The sequence below is a fragment of the Oncorhynchus gorbuscha genome, linkage group LG16 (genome assembly GCF_021184085.1).
Source record: "Oncorhynchus gorbuscha isolate QuinsamMale2020 ecotype Even-year linkage group LG16, OgorEven_v1.0, whole genome shotgun sequence".
Classification (NCBI taxonomy): domain Eukaryota; kingdom Metazoa; phylum Chordata; class Actinopteri; order Salmoniformes; family Salmonidae; genus Oncorhynchus; species Oncorhynchus gorbuscha.
In genome coordinates, this window is record NC_060188.1 from 79,363,961 (window position 1) to 79,387,090 (window position 23,130).

At 42.3% G+C, this 23,130-nt stretch overlaps 2 protein-coding genes across 3 annotated transcripts in view; one reads left to right on the top strand and one right to left on the bottom strand.

Moving 5' to 3' along the window:
- Window positions 1-9,103, bottom strand: part of si:dkey-247m21.3 (5-hydroxytryptamine receptor 4) — a 72,546-nt gene extending 63,443 nt beyond the window's left edge. The window contains exon 1 of the mRNA XM_046306669.1: window positions 8,972-9,103. The gene's annotated coding sequence lies outside the window, so the exon portion shown is untranslated. The remainder of the gene's footprint in view (window positions 1-8,971) is intronic.
- Window positions 9,104-14,877: 5,774 nt separating this feature from the next.
- LOC124000640 (putative cytochrome P450 120) overlaps window positions 14,878-23,130 on the top strand; it is a 46,167-nt gene continuing 37,914 nt past the window's right edge. For both annotated transcript variants that reach the window (XM_046307172.1, XM_046307173.1), the window contains exons 1-8: window positions 14,878-15,420; window positions 15,974-16,051; window positions 16,359-16,443; window positions 16,573-16,608; window positions 18,106-18,245; window positions 19,745-19,868; window positions 19,980-20,124; window positions 20,279-20,389. In XM_046307172.1, coding sequence (XP_046163128.1) covers window positions 15,231-15,420; window positions 15,974-16,051; window positions 16,359-16,443; window positions 16,573-16,608; window positions 18,106-18,245; window positions 19,745-19,868; window positions 19,980-20,124; window positions 20,279-20,389 — 909 coding nt within the window. In that variant the 5' untranslated portion in view covers window positions 14,878-15,230. The remainder of the gene's footprint in view (window positions 15,421-15,973; window positions 16,052-16,358; window positions 16,444-16,572; window positions 16,609-18,105; window positions 18,246-19,744; window positions 19,869-19,979; window positions 20,125-20,278; window positions 20,390-23,130) is intronic.

A 23,130-nucleotide genomic window follows, 5' to 3' on the forward strand; every position in this document is an offset into this window, starting at 1 on the left:
ACTAACAGTAGATTGATAATAACTGTAACAGTAGACTGATAGTAACCATAACAGTGGGTTGATAGTAACTATAACAGTCGGTGGATAGTAACTGTAACAGTAGACTGATAGTAACTGTAACCGTGAGTTGATAGTAACTGTAACCGTGGGTTGATAGTAACTGTAACAGTAGACTGATAGTAACTGTAACAGTAGACTGATAGTAACTGTAACAGTAGATTGATAGTAACTATAACAGTAGGTTGATAGTAACTATAACAGTAGACTGATAGTAACTGTAACAGTAGATTGATAGTAACTATAACAGTAGGTTGATAGTAACTATAACAGTAGACTGATAGTAACTGTAACAGTAGACTGATAGTAACCATAACAGTGGGTTGATAGTAACTGTAACTGTGGGTTGATAGTAACTGTAACCGTGGGTTGATAGTAACTGTAACAGTGGGTTGATAGTAACTGTAACAGTAGACTGATAGTAACCATAACAGTGGGTTGATAGTAACTGTAACAGTGGGTTGATAGTAACTGTAACAGTAGGTTGATAGTAACTGTAACAGTAGACTGATAGTAACTGTAACAGTAGACTGATAGTAACCATAACAGTGGGTTGATAGTAACTGTAACTGTGGGTTGATAGTAACTGTAACAGTAGGTTGATAGTAACTGTAACAGTAGTTGATAGTAACTGTAACAGTAGATTGATAGTAACTGTAACAGTAGACTGATAGTAACTGTAACAGTAGGTTGATAGTAACTATAACAGTAGACTGAGTAGTAACTGTAACAGTAGATTGATAGTAACAGTAGGTTGATAGTAACTATAACAGTAGACTGATAGTAACTGTAACAGTAGACTGATAGTAACTGTAACAGTGGGTTGATAGTAACTGTAACAGTGGGTTGATAGTAACTGTAACAGTAGGTTGATAGTAAGTAACAGTAGACATAACAGTGGGTTGATAGTAACTGTAACCGTGGGTTGATAGTAACTGTAACCGTGGGTTGATAGTAACTGTAACAGTAGACTGATAGTAACCATAACAGTGGGTTGATAGTAACTGTAACCGTGGGTTGATAGTAACTGTAACCGTGGGTTGATAGTAACTGTAACCGTGGGTTGATAGTAACTGTAACCGTGGGTTGATAGTAACTGTAACCGTGGGTTGATAGTAACTATAACAGTGGGTTGATAGTAACTATAACAGTGGGTTGATAGTAACTAACAGTAGATTGATAATAACTGTAACAGTAGACTGATAGTAACTGTAACAGTAGACTGATAGTAACTGTAACCGTGGGTTGATAGTAACTATAACAGTCGGTGGATAGTAACTGTAACAGTGGGTTGATAGTAACTGCAACAGTAGACTGATAGTAACTGTAACCGTGGGTTGATAGTAACTATAACAGTAGGTTGATAGTAACTGTAACAGTAGACTGATAGTAACTGTAACAGTAGATTGATAGTAACTATAACAGTAGGTTGATAGTAACTATAACAGTAGACTGATAGTAACTGTAACAGTAGATTGATAGTAACTATAACAGTAGGTTGATAGTAACTATAACAGTAGACTGATAGTAACTGTAACAGTAGACTGATAGTAATCATAACAGTGGGTTGATAGTAACCATAACAGTGGGTTGATAGTAACTGTAACCGTGGGTTGATAGTAACTGTAACCGTGGGTTGATAGTAACTGTAACCGTGGGTTGATAGTAACTGTAACCGTGGGTTGATAGTAACTGTAACAGTAGGTTGATAGTAACTGTAACAGTAGATTGATAGTAACTGTAACAGTAGATTGATAGTAACTATAACAGTAGGTTGATAGTAACTATAACAGTAGACTGATAGTAACTATAACAGTAGGTTGATAGTAACTATAACTGTAGACTGATAGTAACTGTAACAGTAGACTGATAGTAACCATAACAGTGGGTTGATAGTAACTGTAACAGTCGGTGGATAGTAACTGTAACAGTAGACTGATAGTAACTGTAACCGTGAGTTGATAGTAACTGTAACCGTGGGTTGATAGTAACTGTAACAGTAGACTGATAGTAACTGTAACAGTAGACTGATAGTAACTGTAACAGTAGATTGATAGTAACTGTAACAGTAGGTTGATAGTAACTATAACAGTAAGTAACAGTAGACTGATAGTAACTGTAACAGTAGATTGATAGTAACTATAACAGTAGGTTGATAGTAACTATAACAGTAGACTGATAGTAACTGTAACAGTAGACTGATAGTAACCATAACAGTGGGTTGATAGTAACTGTAACTGTGGGTTGATAGTAACTGTAACCGTGGGTTGATAGTAACTGTAACAGTGGGTTGATAGTAACTGTAACAGTAGACTGATAGTAACCATAACAGTGGGTTGATAGTAACTGTAACAGTGGGTTGATAGTAACTGTAACAGTAGGTTGATAGTAACTGTAACAGTAGACTGATAGTAACTGTAACAGTAGACTGATAGTAACCATAACAGTGGGTTGATAGTAACTGTAACTGTGGGTTGATAGTAACTGTAACAGTAGGTTGATAGTAACTGTAACAGTAGACTGATAGTAACTGTAACAGTAGATTGATAGTAACTGTAACAGTAGACTGATAGTAACTGTAACAGTAGGTTGATTGTAACTATAACAGTAGACTGATAGTAACTGTAACAGTAGATTGATAGTAACTATAACAGTAGGTTGATAGTAACTATAACAGTAGACTGATAGTAACTGTAACAGTAGACTGATAGTAACCATAACAGTGGGTTGATAGTAACTGTAACAGTGGGTTGATAGTAACTGTAACAGTAGACTGATAGTAACCATAACAGTGGGTTGATAGTAACTGTAACCGTGGGTTGATAGTAACTGTAACCGTGGGTTGATAGTAACTGTAACAGTAGACTGATAGTAACCATAACAGTGGGTTGATAGTAACTGTAACCGTGGGTTGATAGTAACTGTAACCGTGGGTTGATAGTAACTGTAACCGTGGGTTGATAGTAACTGTAACCGTGGGTTGATAGTAACTGTAACCGTGGGTTGATAGTAACTATAACAGTGGGTTGATAGTAACTATAACAGTGGGTTGATAGTAACTAACAGTAGATTGATAGTAACTGTAACAGTAGACTGATAGTAACTGTAACAGTAGACTGATAGTAACTGTAACCGTGGGTTGATAGTAACTATAACAGTAGGTTGATAGTAACTGTAACAGTGGGTTGATAGTAACTGTAACAGTAGACTGATAGTAACTGTAACCGTGGATTGATAGTAACTATAACAGTAGGTTGATAGTAACTGTAACAGTAGACTGATAGTAACTGTAACAGTAGATTGATAGTAACTATAACAGTAGGTTGATAGTAACTATAACAGTAGACTGATAGTAACTGTAACAGTAGATTGATAGTAACTATAACAGTAGGTTGATAGTAACTATAACAGTAGACTGATAGTAACTGTAACAGTAGACTGATAGTAATCATAACAGTGGGTTGATAGTAACCATAACAGTGGGTTGATAGTAACTGTAACCGTGGGTTGATAGTAACTGTAACCGTGGGTTGATAGTAACTGTAACCGTGGGTTGATAGTAACTGTAACTGTGGGTTGATAGTAACTGTAACCGTGGGTTGATAGGAACTGTAACAGTAGACTGATAGTAACCATAACAGTGGGTTGATAGTAACTGTAACCGTGGGTTGATAGTAACTGTAACCGTGGGTTGATAGGAACTGTAACAGTAGACTGATAGTAACCATAACAGTGGGTTGATAGTAACTGTAACCGTGGGTTGATAGTAACTGTAACCGTGGGTTGATAGTAACTGTAACCGTGGGTTGATAGTAACTGTAACCGTGGGTTGATAGTAACTGTAACCGTGGGTTGATAGTAACTATAACAGTGGGTTGATAGTAACTATAACAGTAGGTTGATAGTAACTATAACAGTAGACTGATAGTAACTGTAACAGTAGATTGATAGTAACTATAACAGTAGGTTGATAGTAACTATAACAGTAGACTGATAGTAGACACAGATGAGGCAGACACAGCAGTACTTGAGACGGTGTATTTAATGAAGTAAAAAGTGAAGTTCTTCAGGAAAACATGTAACTCCACAACCTCAAAAGGAATTCCACAAGAACAAAGGTAATCCTCCAAGACAAAAAGGTACATCCACAAGGTGGAAGGTATAGCACAAAAAGCCTAAAAAAATACTCAAAAACATACAAACAAGAACAAAAAACAGAATTCCACAAGAGAGTCCACCGGGATCAACAAGAGTTCACAGAGTACTAGGGCTGGGTGCTAACATACAAACACAGAGCAAAGGACTGAGGAAAACAAAGGGTTTAAATACAATCAGGGGAAATGAGGCACAGGTGCAAATAATAATGGGGATCAAGGGAAAACAAAAGGTCAAAAGGCACAATGGGGGCATCTAGTGACCAAAAACCGGAACAACCCTGGCCAAATCCTGACAAGACTGATAGTAACTGTAACAGTAGACTGATAGTAACTGTAATCGTGGGTTGATAGTAACTGTAACAGTAGACTGATAGTAACTGTAACTGCGGGATGATAGTAACTATAACAGTAGGTTGATAGTAACTGTAACAGTAGACTGATAGTAACTATAACAGTAGACTGATAGTAACTGTAATCGTGGGTTGATAGTAACTGTAACAGTAGATTGATAGTAACTGTAACAGTAGACTGATAGTAACTATAACAGTAGACTGATAGTAACTGTAACAGTAGACTGATAGTAACTGTAACAGTAGACTGATAGTAACTATAACAGTAGACTGATAGTAACTGTAACAGTAGACTGATAGTAACTATAACAGTAGACTGATAGTAACTGTAATCGTGGGTTGATAGTAACTGTAACAGTAGATTGATAGTAACTGTAACAGTAGACTGATAGTAACTATAACAGTAGACTGATAGTAACTATAACAGTAGACTGATAGTAACTGTAACAGTAGACTGATAGTAACTATAACAGTAGACTGATAGTAACTGTAACCGTGGGTTGATAGTAACTGTAACAGTAGACTGATAGTAACTGTAACAGTAGGTTGATAGTAACTGTAACAGTAGGTTGATAGTAACTGTAACAGTAGGTTGATAGTAACTGTAACAGTAGGTTAATAGTAACTGTAACAGTGGGTTGATAGTAACTGTAACAGTGGGTTGATAGTAACTGTAACAGTAGACTGATAGTAACCATAACAGTGGGTTGATAGTAACTGTAACCGTGGGTTGATAGTAACTGTAACCGTGGGTTGATAGTAACTGTAACCGTGGGTTGATAGTAACTGTAACCGTGGGTTGATAGGAACTGTAACAGTAGACTGATAGTAACCATAACAGTGGGTTGATAGTAACTGTAACCGTGGGTTGATAGTAACTGTAACCGTGGGTTGATAGTAACTGTAACCGTGGGTTGATAGTAACTGTAACCGTGGGTTGATAGTAACTGTAACCGTGGGTTGATAGTAACTGTAACCATGGGTTGATAGTAACTATAACCGTGGGTTGATAGTAACTATAACAGTGGGTTGATAGTAACTATAACAGTGGGTTGATAGTAACTAACAGTAGATTGATAGTAACTGTAACAGTAGACTGATAGTAACTGTAACAGTAGACTGATAGTAACTATAACAGTAGACTGATAGTAACTGTAACAGTAGGTTGATAGTAACTGTAACAGTAGGTTGGACAGTGTGTTCTATGTACCATACGTTCTAAGTATGTTTTGGGACTGTTCCTCTAATGGTTGACTAATTGTACTTCTCTACATTAACACTATTGTGTCATCTTTTCAAATTCACATGGCGAGCATTTCAAAGGCTCTCAATTTCTCCATAAACAACATTATTAAGACGACTTTAACTTTCCCATGTGCTCAGGGAGACAATTTCACACGCGACGCACACCAACGACAGGGACAAGATGCAAACCCGGACATTCGTTCAGTGCAAAGAAATATATTTCATGAATTGAGCTACTTGACCATGCAGGGCCACTCAGAGGAGTTGTGACAGCCTGTGATGGGGGTAAACAGAGAATGAACACAGACACACCAGGCACCATGGAATAAAACAGCTATTTGCTACCATCAGGCTGCTGTGGATGTGGTTTTCCCTTTATTTGGTGGGAACTGACTGAATCTCCATTCTCTCAATACACCATATGGCAGGCAGCACTGTCAATATCAATGAGTTCTAGATGCTCGAGCTATTGACTGTGACTAAAGCTATGTCAAGTGTACCATAAACAAGTTTTCACATTATTTCGCATGTGAAATTTCACATGAAATCATGTGATTTTCCACATGTTAATCATGTGGTTTTCCCTGTAAGGGAGATAGGAGAATTTCACTTCGTCAAAAGTGGAGCTTGGAAGTCAAAGCAACCTGAAACAGAAGGAAACCAAAGGAAAGTCGTAGCAGAATCCTATGGGTGTGGTAGGATACACTGGAGCACTAGCAGAGACAGACTCATAACACTGTGTGCAGCCACCTGGAAGGCACAGTGCTATATCTATAGCTGAGTTACTATCGTCCTGATTATGTCTGCTGGCGCCTTAATTAAGAGAAAGAGCAAAGTTCCTAATCAGAAAACTGTACCTACACATGCAAACATCCTCTTGAAGGTATTTCAGCAAGGCTATACATGATGCCTTGGAAATGAATGAAATTAAATGAAACAGGATTGGCTACAGGATAAGCATTCCTCCTGGAGGGTAACGTTACATAATCACTGGAGCTCTCCTAAACAAACTGTAGACCTGGTAGCAGCTGATATCTGTTTTGGTAATATATTTCAAAGGGGCAGGAGATGATAATCTGACCCAGAGAGAGCAGTGAAAGGGGGGGGGGGGGTGCACGTGCATACGTGTGTAGGGGTGGCAGGTAAAGTAGCGCTTAGAGTGTTCGGCCAGGGGTAAGTAACCGAAAGGTCGATGGTTTGAATCCTCGAGCTTACAAGGTGAAAATTGGTCCATCTGCCCTTGAGCAAGGCACTTAACCCTAATTGTTTCTGTAAGTCACTCTGGATAAGAGTGTCTGCTAAATGACTAAAGTGTTTTTAAAAAATGTGTGTGTGATAGAGAGAGCGTGTGTACTCTGTGCTGTTAAATGGATGTTCCGTACTTTCTCGTCTCTTTTTACCTCCATTTAGAACAGCGGTGTTAGTTGAACTGTGGACAGTTAACCTGATCTCTGCTCTAATGAAATCCACAAGGTGTTACACTATAAAACCCAACAAGATGTTAGACAATAAACCAAACCGTGTGTGATAGGCTACTGTTTCTAAAGGGTGATGAAGTAACAAGGAAGGAAGAATTCATATCTGATGTTAATGGAATATTCATTTCGAAAAACATTTAGATTAAAAAGTGCTCTTTGGTTCTGAAAGACTTCTATTAATACTATTACAATTTATAAGCATACTATTATTTTGATATAGCCTACAAGCACTTAGATTGGCCAATGTCATATCACCATCAAGCAATCAACTGTAATTTAAACTATGGACAATAAACTGTTCTTTGCCAGTTAAGTACGAAAACTGGGTTAAAATAGTGCACTAGAATGAACACAATATGCACAAAAAGAGCAAGTTTAATATGATACAGCTCTGTTCCAGTTTTGGGGAAGTTACTCTGAAAATGTAGTTTACCAAGCTACCAATTACTTTACACTGGAAGAAGTTAATCTACACTAAAGCTACTCTTAAGAAAAATATAAGTTTACTTAACTAAAGATACTTTAAAGCCAAAACCAAGTACTTTTAGACTTTTACTCAAGTAGTATTTTACTGGGAAACGTTCAATTTTACTTGAGTCATGTTCTGTTAAGGTTTCTTTACTTATACTCAAGTATGAAAATTGGGTACTTTTTCAACCACAGATTTCTCTACTCCCCAACACTACTCTGTTCACAATCAAATTAGCTACCCTATCATAACCATGAACACATAATAATAATGGCTAGATAAGTGCTATCGCGATTATAACATGCATTAATTAGTAATACAAATAAATAATTAGCATATACAATTCCAATGGTGGAAAAAGTACTCGATTTTCATACTTGTGTGAAAGTTAAGATACCTTAATAGAAAATGACTCAAGTGAAATTGAAAGTCACCCATTAAAATACTATTTGAGTAAAAGTCTAAAAGTATTTGGTTTAAAATATGCTTAAGTATCAAAAGTAAATGTAATTGCAAAAATATATTTAAGTATCAAAAGTAAAAGTACTAATAATTTAAAATTCCTTATATTAAGCAAACCAGAATGCACAATTTTCTAGATGTTTTTTAATTTACGGATAGCCAAGGTCACACTCCAACACAGACATAATTTAAAAAACGAAGCATTTGTGTCCGCCAGATCAGAGGCAGTAAGGACCAGTCATGATCTCTTGAGAAGTGTGCGAACTGGACAATTTTCTGTCCTGCTAAGCATTCAAAATGTAAGGAATACTTCTGGGTGTCAGGGAAAATGTCTGGAGTAAAAGGTACATTACTTTCTATAGGAATGTAGTGAAGTAAAAGTAAAAGATGTCAAAAATATAAATAGTAAAGTTCAGATACCCCCCAAAAAACTACCTAAGTAGTACTTTATAGTATTTTACTTAAGTACTTTACACCACTGTACAATTCAGGGTTTGTATGGGGGCTGTGTATGTCCATACCATAATTCTGATAATGCGTCCGTTAATCATAGTCGGATATACCAGTCAATTTGCTAAATTCACGTACGTAATTGTGTTACACACAACTATATCGCCCATGCAGAATATCCCTAGAATATCCCTAGCTATATTATTTTCGACGTAACCCATTAATTTTCAATGTCTGAATAACTTAAAAACAAACCACAACGCTGCTGAGAGGTTCCGAATTTGATCTTAAAGTTTTCCTCACCTGTGGGCTCGGCGCCTCGGTTTACGGGTTCGAACAGCCCTGTGTTGCTATGGACTCTCATATTCCATTGGTATTTTGTCACAGATTACGCACATCAAGCAATGACCATTGAGTGCCATAGGTGCGGGTAAATGAGATACCATGGTGCGCAAGGCGATGTGCAGGAGAACAGATGATTGAACCGCGATCACAGTTTGCAAGCGAACTAAATTGGCGAGTTGGGCTGTAGATGGGAAATCGTCTTTCAAAGCCCGTTTATCCCAGATGAAAGAAATTGTTGACTATGACGCCCCCGTGGGGTGCCAATAGGGAGACACCAGACCACATATCTCCATATCGATGGCTCTGTCTGTACCAGTTTTTATTGTGTCAAATGCTAGATAAACACTTTTGTTTGGCAGGACAACTGTTACTTTGATGGCCAACACTGACATTCTGCTTGCCTCAGAATTTGCATTGGTCTGCAGCTTCAAATAAAAATGTCAAATGAAAACAAAGTAGATGTTCAAAGAGTATTAATCCAAGACATAGCGAAAGAGGATTCGTTTGGAACAATACACAATGAATCTTGCTTTCAACAAACGTGTGCCTTTATTTAGATTGTTTTTGTGCTGATTGCACAGATATTGTGACAGCTGGTTACATTAAAACACTTGCGAAGGCAAGAACACTAATCATGTCAGGAGAAGTGCAGTATTATCATAAGGAGACGTATACTTGTAATACGGAGGAGGAATAGAGGGGAAAAGAGAGGCAGAGGAGGAGAGGGAGAGAGAGAGAGGAAGAGGGTGAGCTTGAGTCGGTTAAAAAGGGTGGGGAAAAGGGAGATGGTTTGTTTAAAGAAGAATGGTAGAAAGTGTAAGCAGAGGGAGCTGAAGACAGGAGGAGAAATGGAAGTGAATGGGGGTGAAGTATCGGAGGTGGTAGGTGTGATGAGGCTCTCGGAGCCCGAGGCTTGTACCAGGGGTCAGGATGAAGATGATTCTGTGACAGTAGGAGTTACTTTTTTTGGAAAAGGTGTATCCTTGCCTTTTAGCTGATCCCTTCATCACCAGATTCCACAGTACCCAACTCTGTTTTGACCCACCCTGAAACCACAATTCACATCTTTTACCCCATTCATTTAACGTGGATCGCCTGATCCCTCTGACCAGCAGAAACACAAACAATTATCACAAGACCACTTCTGGTTGCCCTCGCCGATTCCACAGCACCCAACTTGCACCAAGGGTCAGGATGAACAGAGTTGGGCGCTGTGGAATCGGCGAGGGCAACCAGAAGTGGTCTTGTGATAATTGTTTGTGTTTCTGCTGGTCAGAGGGAGCAGGCGATCCACGTTAAATTAATGGGGGCAAGAGATGTGAATTGTTTTGCTCTCAAGAAAAGGGCACCATTGAAAGGAATGATTACTGGAGTAGCTGTAAATGGGAACGTTGACCAACTAAAAGGGAAGATTCCCGGTGTTTGTGATGCTCGTCATTTGGTGGGACACAGATAGGGTGGCGTGAGTGGTGAAACAGAAGAGAAGAGTTTGTTCTTTTGAGTTTTGATGTTGAGTCTTTGCCCGACAAAGTGATGTTAGGATATATAAGTTAGCCTGTACAAGCTTTTGTGCTGAATACGTTAAATTGTTACAGGTGTCAAGCTTATGGACATGTGGCAGCAGTGTGTAGGAGGGAGGTTCTCGGTGTGAGAAGTGCAGAAAGGCATGAGACAAATTATCTTAATTTACCGAGGTTAGCTAGCCAGCTATTTGTCGTCCTTAACGTAGGAGACTCTGCTAGCTAGCCAACAGCTAGCCAACGTCTTCTGAATAGAACTCAACAACCCGGTCGCATTCACAGGTAGTATCACATTTTCATTTCATTTCATTACAGTACAACGGTTTGATTTGTTTGATCGTAGCTAGCTACATAGCTAGCTACATAGCCGTCTTTGTATCAAAGATAATTGTGTAGTCTAGAGCGATTTTCTAGGTTAGCTAGCCAGCTATTGTCATTCTTTTAACGCAATGTAACGTAATCAACACTGCTAGCTAGCCAGCTAGCCCCCGAATAGCAGCACTGTCGAATCTATTACACTCAACGGAACGACTTGATTAGTGTAGTGTCAACAACGCAGCCACTGCCAGCTAGCCTACAAAGTCAACAACGCAGCCACTGCCAGCTAGCCTACTTCAGCAGTACTGTATCATTTTAATTATTTTAGTCAATAAGATTCTTGCTACGTAAGCTTAACTTTCTGAACATTCGAGACGTGTAGTCCACTTGTCATTCCAATCTCCTTTGCATTAGCGTAGCCTCTTCTGTAGCCTGTCAACTATGTGTCTGTCTATCCCTGTTCTCTCCTCTCTGCACAGACCATACAAACGCTCCACACCGCGTGGCCGCGGCCACCCTAATCTGGTGGTCTCAGCGCGCACGACCCACGTGGAGTTCCAGGTCTCCGGTAGCCTCTGGAACTGCCGATCTGCGGCCAACAAGGCAGAGTTCATCTCAGCCTATGCCTCCCTCCAGTCCCTCGACTTCTTGGCACTGACGGAAACATGGATCACCACAGACAACACTGCTACTCCTACTGCTCTCTCTTCGTCCGCCCACGTGTTCTCGCACACCCCGAGAGCTTCTGGTCAGCGGGGTGGTGGCACCGGGATCCTCATCTCTCCCAAGTGGTCATTCTCTCTTTCTCCCCTTACCCATCTGTCTATCGCCTCCTTTGAATTCCATGCTGTCACAGTTACCAGCCCTTTCAAGCTTAACATCCTTATCATTTATAGCCCTCCAGGTTCCCTCGGAGAGTTCATCAATGAGCTTGATGCCTTGATAAGCTCCTTTCCTGAGGACGGCTCACCTCTCACAGTTCTGGGCGACTTTAACCTCCCCACGTCTACCTTTGACTCATTCCTCTCTGCCTCCTTCTTTCCACTCCTCTCCTCTTTTGACCTCACCCTCTCACCTTCCCCCCCTACTCACAAGGCAGGCAATATGCTCGACCTCATCTTTACTAGATGCTGTTCTTCCACTAACCTCATTGCAACTCCCCTCCAAGTCTCCGACCACTACCTTGTATCCTTTTCCCTCTCGCTCTCATCCAACACCTCCCACACTGCCCCTACTCGGATGGTATCGCGCCGTCCCAACCTTCGCTCTCTCTCCCCCGCTACTCTCTCCTCTTCCATCCTATCATCTCTTCCCTCTGCTCAAACCTTCTCCAACCTATCTCCTGATTCTGCCTCCTCAACCCTCCTCTCCTCCCTCTCTGCATCCTTTGACTCTCTATGTCCCCTATCCTCCAGGCCGGCTCGGTCCTCCCCTCCCGCTCCGTGGCTCGACGACTCATTGCGAGCTCACAGAACAGGGCTCCGGGCAGCCGAGCGGAAATGGAGGAAAACTCGCCTCCCTGCGGACCTGGCATCCTTTCACTCCCTCCTCTCTACATTTTCCTCCTCTGTCTCTGCTGCTAAAGCCACTTTCTACCACTCTAAATTCCAAGCATCTGCCTCTAACCCTAGGAAGCTCTTTGCCACCTTCTCCTCCCTCCTGAAGCCTCCTCCCCCCTCCTCCCTCTCTGCAGATGACTTCGTCAACCATTTTGAAAAGAAGGTCGACGACATCCGATCCTCGTTTGCTAAGTCAAACGACACCGCTGGTTCTGCTCACACTGCCCTACCCTGTGCTCTGACCTCTTTCTCCCCTCTCTCTCCAGATGAAATCTCGCGTCTTGTGACGGCCGGCCGCCCAACAACCTGCCCGCTTGACCCTATCCCCTCCTCTCTTCTCCAGACCATTTCCGGAGACCTTCTCCCTTACCTCACCTCGCTCATCAACTCATCCCTGACCGCTGGCTACGTCCCTTCCGTCTTCAAGAGAGCGAGAGTTGCACCCCTTCTGAAAAAACCTACACTCGATCCCTCCGGTGTCAACAACTACAGATCAGTATCCCTTCTTTCTTTTCTCTCCAAAACTCTTGAACGTGCCGTCCTTGGCCAGCTCTCCCGCTATCTCTCTCTGAATGACCTTCTTGATCCAAATCAGTCAGGTTTCAAGACTAGTCATTCAACTGAGACTGCTCTCCTCTGTATCACGGAGGCGCTCCGCACTGCTAAAGCTAACTCTCTCTTCTCTGCTCTCATCCTTCTAGACCTATCGGCTGCCTTCGATACTGTGAACCATCAGATCCTCCTCTCCACCCTCTCCGAGTTGGGCATCTCCGGCGTGGCCCACGCTTGGATTGCGTCCTACCTGACAGGTCGCTCCTACCAGGTGGCGTGGCGAGAATCTGTCTCCTCACCACACACCCTGTCGTTCTCATCTAACATCAAGGCGGTGGCCCGTTCCTGTAGGTTCATGCTCTACAACATCCGCAGAGTACGACCCTGCCTCACACAGGAAGCGGCGCAGGTCCTAATCCAGGCACTTGTCATCTCCCGTCTGGATTACTGCAACTCGCTGTTGGCTGGGCTCCCTGCCTGTGCCATTAAACCCCTACAACTCATCCAGAACGCCGCAGCCCGTCTGGTGTTCAACCTTCCCAAGTTCTCTCACGTCACCCCGCTCCTCCGCTCTCTCCACTGGCTTCCAGTTGAAGCTCGCATCCGCTACAAGACCATGGTGCTTGCCTACGGAGCTGTGAGGGGAACGGCACCTCAGTACCTCCAGGCTCTGATCAGGCCCTACACCCAAACAAGGGCACTGCGTTCATCCACCTCTGGCCTGCTCGCCTCCCTACCACTGAGGAAGTACAGTTCCCGCTCAGCCCAGTCAAAACTGTTCGCTGCTCTGGCCCCCCAATGGTGGAACAAACTCCCTCACGACGCCAGGACAGCGGAGTCAATCACCACCTTCCGGAGACACCTGAAACCCCACCTCTTTAAGGAATACCTAGGATAGGATAAAGTAATCCCTCTCACCCCCCTTTAAGATTTAGATGCACTATTGTAAAGTGACTGTTCCACTGGATGTCATAGGGTGAATGCACCAATTTGTAAGTCGCTCTGGATAAGAGCGTCTGCTAAATGACTTAAATGTAAATGTAAATGAATGTGTAGCACTGGGGAAAGTAGTGGCATGTGTTAATTGTAGGGGTGCCAATGGGGCTGGGGATCAGAAATGTCCCGTGCTAGAGAGGTTGGTTGGGGTTTCCAGGTTTAGAGTAGTGCAGAAGTTGTCATATGCTGAGGCAGTGAAGAAAGTAGAGGAACATGGGTCATGGGGGCGAGGTACTGAGAGGAGTGGTGTGAGAATAAACCAAGAAGTGATATATGTTTCAGTATGATTGGATTTTTAGCATTTAGTGCAGGGAGGGAACGTAAGAGTGTGCAGGGAGGTATTTGGGTGTGTGAGACTTGACGTCAGAAGAGTTACAGGGTGTAAGTCGCTCTGGATAAGAGCGTCTGCTAAATGACTTAAATGTAAATGTAAATGTGTTAAGTGGTGGTGTCCCATCCTTTCAGACTGTTGGCCTGAGGTAGGATTAAATATATTTAAATAATGGAATAGGGTGTTATTTTATTTTCTTGTTTCTTTTTTGTGAGTGTAGTGTTAGATGGTAGTGTATTTGTTTATTTAAATAAATAAATACATCTATCAAAGGTGGTCCTGTAGCTCAGTTGGTAGAGCATGGCGCTTGTAACGCCAGGGTAGTGGGTTCGATCCCCGGGACCACCCATACGTAGAATGTATGCACACATGACTGTAAATCGCTTTGGATTAAAGCGTCTGCTAAATGGCATATATTATTATTATATATTAAAGGATGAGGGATTTATACTCCAGTCTAGTAGGTGGCGGTATGGCAACATTCATTCGATGCCAACCGCCGTTAACCCTCATCGAAGAAGAAGACAAACGTGTGCCAATCTGCTACAGGAGGCTCGAACTGCAGGCACTGCGCCTGATGAAGTGGTGGGGGTGGGACGAACTGAAGTCCATCCAGGAAGCGTTTTGCTGAATACTTTCAGTTGCCATCGAGATATCACGATGAGAAAGCAGTAATGTGGTAGCTCTGTGTAATACAATATGCCAGTTTTTAGAAAAAACTAAACACATTTCGTAACGTTAATCCTGAGTTTTTTTTCGGAGTTTGTTTTCATGGCATAGTTAGACAATGTGTATCGTCAACCTTGTTGCAGAATGGATCAATAGTATATGCAGAATAGATGCAGAATAAGCGTTGTTTTGGACCATCTGTTGTCAAATCCAACAACTGTGTGGTTTAATTTACCACTGAACTAACCCCAGCAGTAAACTCATTTTAAATCATGTCGAAACTAGTGGGCACTGCGGGGGTCTCTGTGTTGGGCGACAAATCTTTGGAGTTTTACCGAGATCCAGTGGCTTTTTGTGAACAACGTATTGAAAAGCATGGGACACGGATATTTCAATCAAGACTTCTGAACAAACCAACTTCATTCGTCTGTTCGGTGGAAGGGATGAAGGAATTACTTTGCGGTATAGCCACGTATTCCTGTGTATGTGCGTGTGTGTCACAATAACCTAATAAATTCAACGGTAACAAGTTTTGACTAATAGGCCAACATTTTATACATTCATAGTTTTTGCTTTTCGGTCCACATATCAGTTTAGAGTCAATTTCAATTTTTAACGCATTAGTAGGAAGTGATGTGATTACATCAATGATGGGCTCCCGAGTGGCGCACTGCATCTCAGTGCTAGAGGCGTCACCCTGGTTCGAATCCAGGCTGTATCACAGCTGGCCGTGATTGGGAGTCCCATAGGGCAGCGCGCAATCAGCCCAGCGTCGTCAGGGTTTGGCCGGTGTCAGCCGTCATTTTAAATAATAATTTGTTCTTAACTGATTTGCCTGGTTAAATTAAAAATACATTTAAAAATAATATGATTTGTCCATTGATTAGACAGGCTTGGTAAACTGACCATGTCAAGAGATGGACCTGTGACTTTGCCTAGGGGGTAGGGGTGAGAATTGTGTGTTTCCCCATTGAAAGAGGACATTGCAACTTATGTGATCATGACTGTATTTCAGAGAAGTCATCTGTGTTCCTGAAAGACCCCACTGATGTAATGCATAACATGTATGGAGACAACATAGTGACTGCTAATGGTGAGTTGATGTCCCAAAGGTCCATAGGGTGCAACTTGCATGCAATTTGCTTATAATGGTATAGGGGTTGTATTAGAGAGCCTACACCTCCTCTGGCCTTTACAAAAACATATTTGATTGTACATGTTCACAGGGTAAAACTGCTTTAGGCCTTCACACTATTTGCTTGTTTTATTAATTTATCCAAAGTTGAAAAACATACAAACAGAATATTCGTTATTTAGACCAATAGATGGAGTCATTGCACATTTTTTCTTTATTTCTGCTATGAGCAACTCCATAATGTTATTCTATATGGTTCATCCAGGCGAGGAAGCCTGCTTGCTGCGTCTGTCTCTCACCAACCTTTTCACAGGAAAGTGTCTGGCCTCAGGCTCTGACCTCATTAACAGGTAAAGACTCATTTCATTTATTGAGTATTACAGGGTGACCAAATGTCATTATAAACATACCTTCATTAAGGATAACAATGCTTGTTTCTCTTTCATGTTTTTTCTTTCTTGTTTTTCTTTCATGCACAGTGTTTCTGAACGGTGCTTGAAGAACCTTTCTGCAACGTAAGAACCCTTGAAATCCCTACTTCATGCACTTCTTTCTTACTCAACATACACTAGCAGGACCATACCAGAAATGTTTCACCTACACTGCCTTCAGAAAGCATTCATAACCCTTGACTTATTCCACATTTTGTTGTTACAGCCTGAATTCAAAATTTAAAAAAAAAATAAGAATTCTCTCCTACAGTATCTACACACAATACCCCATAATGACAAAGTGAAAACATGTTTTTAGACATTTTTGCACATTTATTTAAGATGAATACAGACATTTCTCATTCACACCCTTGAATCAATACATGTTAGAATCACCTTTGGCAGTTATTACAGCTGTGATTCTTTCTGGGTGAGTCTCTAAGAACTTTTCACACCTGGATTGTATAATATTTGCACAAAATTCTTCAAGTTCTGTCAAGTTGGTTGTTGATCATTGCTAGACCGCCATTTTCAAGTCGTGCCATAGATTTTCAAGCTGATTTAAGTCAAAACTGTAACTAAGCCACTCAGGAACATTTCATGTCATCTTGGTAAGCAAATCCAGTGTATATTTGGCCTTGTGTTTGATGTTATTGTCATGCTGAAAGGTGAATTTGTCTGCTGGAAAACAGACTGAACAAGGTTTTCCTGTAGGATTTTGCCTATGCTTAGGTCTATTCCGTTTCTTTTTATCCACTCCAAAAAATCCATAGTCCTTGCCGATGACAAGCATACCCATAACATGATGCAGCCACCACCATGATTGAAAACAGTGGGGGCTGGTGTGAGGAGCCATTACAACGGGATCAGTGTAATGGCTGGAATGGAATTAATGGAATGGAGTCACACGTGCTTTCCATATGTTTGATGTGTTTGATACCATTCAATTTATTCCATTCCAGCCATTACAATTAGCTCGTCCTTCTATAACTCTTCCCACCAGCCTCCACTGATTGAAAATATGACGCATGGTACTCAGTGATGTGTTGTGTTGAAATGTTTCCTTATTTAAAAAAAACATATTTATCATTTTTTAATTATTTATCAGGGGGTGAATCAGCACCCCTATTTCCTGTGGCTATGACTGGGTGTATTGATACACCATTCAAAGTGTAATTAATAACTTCTCCATGCTTAAAGGGATATTCAATGTCTGTTTGTTTTTTTACCCATCTACCAATAGGTGCCCTTCTTTGCAGGCATTGGAAAACCTCCCTGGTCTTAGTCATTGAATCTCTGTTTGAAATTCACTGCTCGACTAAGGGACCTTATAGATAATTGTGTGTGTGGGTTACAGAGATGAGGTAGTCATTCAAAAATCATGATAAACACTATTATTGCACACAGAGGGAGTCCATGGGGTATTGTGTGTAGGCCAGTGTCACAAAATCTCTATTTAATCTATTTTAAATTCAGGCTGTAACACAACAAAATGTGGAAAAAGTCAAGGGGTGTGAATACTTTCTGAAGGCACTGTATTTCCATGTATGTTCACTTCTCTGACTACCACTTCTTGTGTAGTGGGAAGCCTGTGTCGGTGTACCCTCTGTTTAAACGACTGGGAACAGAACTGGTGTTGGGGCTGTTCCTGAATGTGAACCCAGATGAGACACCAGAGCTTTTCCAGGAAATTACAGCACTCTGTACCCTACACTGGCATGGTGAGTTTCCATGCTCTGTACCCTACACTGGCATGGTGAGATTACATGCTCTGTACCCCACGTGGCATGGTGAGATTACATGCTCGGTACCCTACACTGGCACGGTGAGTTTACATGCTCGTTACCCTATACTGGCATGGTGAGTTTACAGGCTCGGTACCCTATACTGGCATGGTGAGTTTACAGGCTCGGTACCCTACACTGGCATGGTGAGATTACAGGCTCGGTACCCTACACTTGCACGGTGAGATTACAGGCTCAGTACCCTACACTGGCATGGTGAGTTTACAGGCTCGGTACCCTACACTGGCACGGTGAGTTTACATGCTCGGTACTCTATACTGGCACGGTGAGATTACAGGCTCGGTACCCTACACTGGCACGGTGAGATTACATGCTCGGTACCCTACACTGGCACGGTGAGATTACATGCTCGGTACCCTACACTGGCATGTTGAGATTACATGCTCGGTACCCTATACTGGCAAGGTGAGATTACAGGCTCTGTACCCTACACTGGCACGGTGAGATTACATGCTCGGTACCCTATACTGGCATGGTGAGTTTACAGGCTCGGTACCCTACACTGGCACGGTGAGTTTACATGCTCGTTACCCTATACTGGCACGGTGAGTTTACATGCTCGGTACCCTATACTGGCATGGTGAGTTTACAGGCTCGGTACCCTACACTGGCACGGTGAGATTACAGGCTCGGTACCCTACACTGGCACGGTGAGATTACAGGCTCGGTACCCTATACTGGCACGGTGAGATTACAGGCTCGGTACCCTACACTGGCACGGTGAGATTACAGGCTCGGTACCCTACACTGGCATGGTGAGATTACAGGCTCGGTACCCTACACTGGCACGGTGAGTTTACATGCTCGGTACCCTATACTGGCATGGTGAGTTTACAGGCTCGGTACCCTACACTGGCACGATGAGATCAGTCTCTGCCACCTGTAGGTTTTCCCCTCTTACAATGGAAGGCATGCTGTCCACACTGGGCCTCAATGAACAATCACAACTACAATTTCAGCATACCAGCAATTGAAGAAACACTTTAGTCTCACTTTCTTTTAAAGAATTCACCCCCTGAAGGTGGTGAATATATGTATAGCCAGATAAATGTTTGACAAAACAGACTGCTCTGCATTAAAGGAGCCCTGTTTTCAAAGGGAGTGGAATAGACACACAGATCTGTGCATTAGCTGAGCGACAGTGGTAATTAGATCTCAACACCTTCATTGACAACACTGCCTCAGGCATCTCGGGGGAAACCTAGTAGTTGTCAATAACTATTACATTAACACAGTATGTTAATGTGGTAATTGTGGGGCCAATATACTTTTCAAAAGGGGATATTAGGCTAATCAAACTGTAGTGGTTTCTTTTCTATAGGTAGACATAGGCCCCTTTTCAGGTTGATGTAAACATAGAGATAGAAACATATATTTAGTCAGAATGTGACCTTTGACCTGTACTTCCCCTACAGGGATCATCTCAACTCCAATCAGTGTGAAGGTTCCTCTGTGGTCCTCTGGCTTTTGCACAGCGCTGGAGGCTAAAGACAAGCTCATGGACATCATTAAAGACAAGCTGGAGTGTCAGAGACAGGGGTGAGTCCATAAATATGTTGTCATAGACACTCAACCTTTTGGTCACATTGTCACTTTCTCTTATTAATGCTTTCTCATTTACTATCTCTTTCTCTCTCTATCGCTCTGTAGGTTTGTAGGTTATCTCCGTGATCTACCTCTCCCTGATGCCAGTTGTGCCTCCCAGCATCTGCTGTTGTTCATCTCTGCTCTGATCCCCAAAGCCCTGGCATCCTTACTCACCTCCTTCACCCTGGTTCTGAGTGGCGCAGGCAAGGTGAGACGGCCCGGTTCTCTTACTAAACCTTCAGAGCACGGGAACGTACTTTAAATCATGTTGACCTTACATTGTAGTAACAACTACACAGCTTTGGATTAGTGTAGTACTGCGGCAATCCTGTACGAACACTAACGCTTCATTTTTTTGTCAGAAGGAAATGAGGAGTCGTGCGAGGGCAGACCCGGATTACCTTTACTACGTCCTCCTGGAAGTACAGAGACTTTGGCCTCCGTTCATTGGTGGAAGGAGAATAGCTAATCAAGTGAGTCCACTACATTGCTTGTTATCAATAACATTTGATCTGATATCTTCCCTCTCTCTGTCCATTCATGATCTGAGCTCAAGGGGGAGTAGCATGCCCACAAAAAGATCTCTAAATAAGTCTGCTTGTTAAGGGAACATCATGTATTTTCCTAGACTTATGATAGCCAACTGTGATCTCCCTGCGGCACGCAGTGACAATGAACTTCTTTCTAAGTTGTTTAAAATGATGAATGACAAGTATGTTCACATGTTCCCCAGTTGATATCCTCTATGAATGATTTTCTTTCTGAAATATTGCATGAGCAGCCCAAGCATGAGTATACAGCTATCGACTCTGTCCATCTCATTGTATTCTATGTCTGATAACAGGAAGGCTATTAATTCAAACAGGCCTCCTACATCCAAGTCAATGTTTATGATGCAGAAATGAATGCATTGTGTGACAAAAAATAAGCTATTGAATATTGTATAATGGTTGTTTTTAGTAATTGAGCTGTCAGCCAGTAGATTATTGGCTTACTGTGATTGTCATCTCTTCATTGTTCACTGGCTGGCTTTGTAATGAAAATGGTCCAGTTGATGACGTCCATCTTGGAATAGTGTGACCTCATGCCTCTTCACGCAACAACAACAGCCCATGAGGGGAATTGATTGGGCTCAAATTGATTGACCCTCTTACCCAAGGGCTGTGTTTGCTTTATGAGTGGAAAAAGTAATAGCATTTGCAATGGCTTAAATTGTTTACTAGCTAGTATGTTGTGTAATTTCTTTTTCACCTTTTTTAAAACGGAGTGAGTATAGTTAGCATAATCTTTGAACTTTTATTTTTTATTAGAAAAATTATTCAATTGGTCTGATGTAGAGATATCTCCCTGTGTGAGTCCTGGCCTGGAGAGGTTGTTAATAAGTGACTTTGGACTTCAACCAGCCGGTGAGGTGTTGACACAACTAGGAGCAGACAAAAACAAGTATTGAGATTAATCAGGCCCGAACAGGTGGTTATAGATGCATATTTAATCAAAATAGTTCATGAATATGAATCTGTTGTGCAGAGTGAACTGTCAGGATGACAGAGTGTTGGGGACGGGGAGGGAGGGAGGGATGGAGAAGGAGGAAGGGAGAGGCGTGGGAGGAGAGGAGCCCTGAGTTTCTGGTCGTCTTGCCTCAGAGCCCAGCTCCCAGTAGACCTAGCAGCCACAGGGAAATACAGCTGGGCCTCTTCTGCCTTTGGGCCATAGCAACACACACAGAAAGTCACTAACACACATTTTCATATCAGAATATTTTTAGTCGTGAATTAATTAACATTGCCAAACACTCTGTACTGCACATTTAATTTTCTCCAGGGTTGTCGGGAAAAGGAACATTTTGTGACTCACCCTCCTCCCACTCCATCGATGGTAGTCAGTGAACTGTGGTTATGCCCACAGTCTCACATGTAGATTGGGATGTTTGGCTGCTGTTTGCCTGTGAGTGTTAACGTCATTGTGGTAACAGAAAGGTGTGTAAATGGGTGTTACATATTCTAGATGGAGGTGGAAGGAGGGGGGAGGCACCATGTGTGTGTAACAGTATAGCTTCCGTCCGTACCCGGGCTCGAACCAGGGAGAGCAAGTGAGAGGGACCCTTTGCACACACAGACAACTGACACCCACGAAGCATCGTTACCCATCACACCACAAAAGCCACAGCGAAGAAAGGGGAACAACTACTTCAGGTCTCAGAGCGAGTGACATCACCGATTGAAACGCTATTAGTGCGCACCACCGCTAACTAGCTAGCCATTTCACATCGGTTACACTCACCCCCCTTTTGACCTCCTCCTTTTTTTACGCAGCAACCTGTGATCCGGGTCAACAGCATCAATGTAACAGTATTGCTTCCGTCCCCTCGCCCATACCCAGGCTCGAACCAGGGACCCTTTGCACACATCAACAACAGTCACCCACAAAGCATCGTTACGCATCACTCCACAAACGCCACGGAGCAAGGGGAACAACTACTTCAGGTCTCAGAGCGAGTGACGTCACCGATTGAAACGATATTAGCGCGCACCACCGCTAACTAGCTAGCTATTTCACATCAGTTACATGTGCATCCCAAATGGAACCCTATTTTTACCAGAGCCCTAGTAGTGACAAATTGGGTGCCATTTGGGACACTTTCCTTGTCATGTGCTCTCACGGCTCCCCCTCCTTCCCTCCCTTCCTTTCTCCCTCCCTCTATCCCGGCTGGTTGGATGAATAATGGATACCCACACGCCCAGGTTATGATGGGTAATTGATTGAGGCGGTAAACACTGATGTTACAGTGTTGGAGTTGGGTGGCGGAGCGGAGGGGGAGCGAGGGAGGGAGGGAGGGAGGGTGATTGTCATGGGTGGAGGGGGGTTCCTCACGCCCTCCCATCACCTGAGATAAAGCAGCTCCTCCACAATGAGAGAGAGAGAGAGAAGGGAAGGGGGCTGGACCATTCTTTATGTTTGATGGGCTGGTCGAAATTGACACACACAAAAATATATATTTTTTGAAATAAAACCATTTAAAAAGGGCCTGTTAAGATGTTTTTTATATATATATTTGTGCAATTTCGCAGTTATAATAATCTATAATGAGCCTTTGGCTGATCAGTGGGTAATGGCCTGCCCCCCTACCAAGATGTGCCGGCCTGGTTTTCTGATAGGCTGAGCTGAGGTTATGCAAACTCATGTTCAAAGTCAAACACGGCATCAGCAAAGTGAC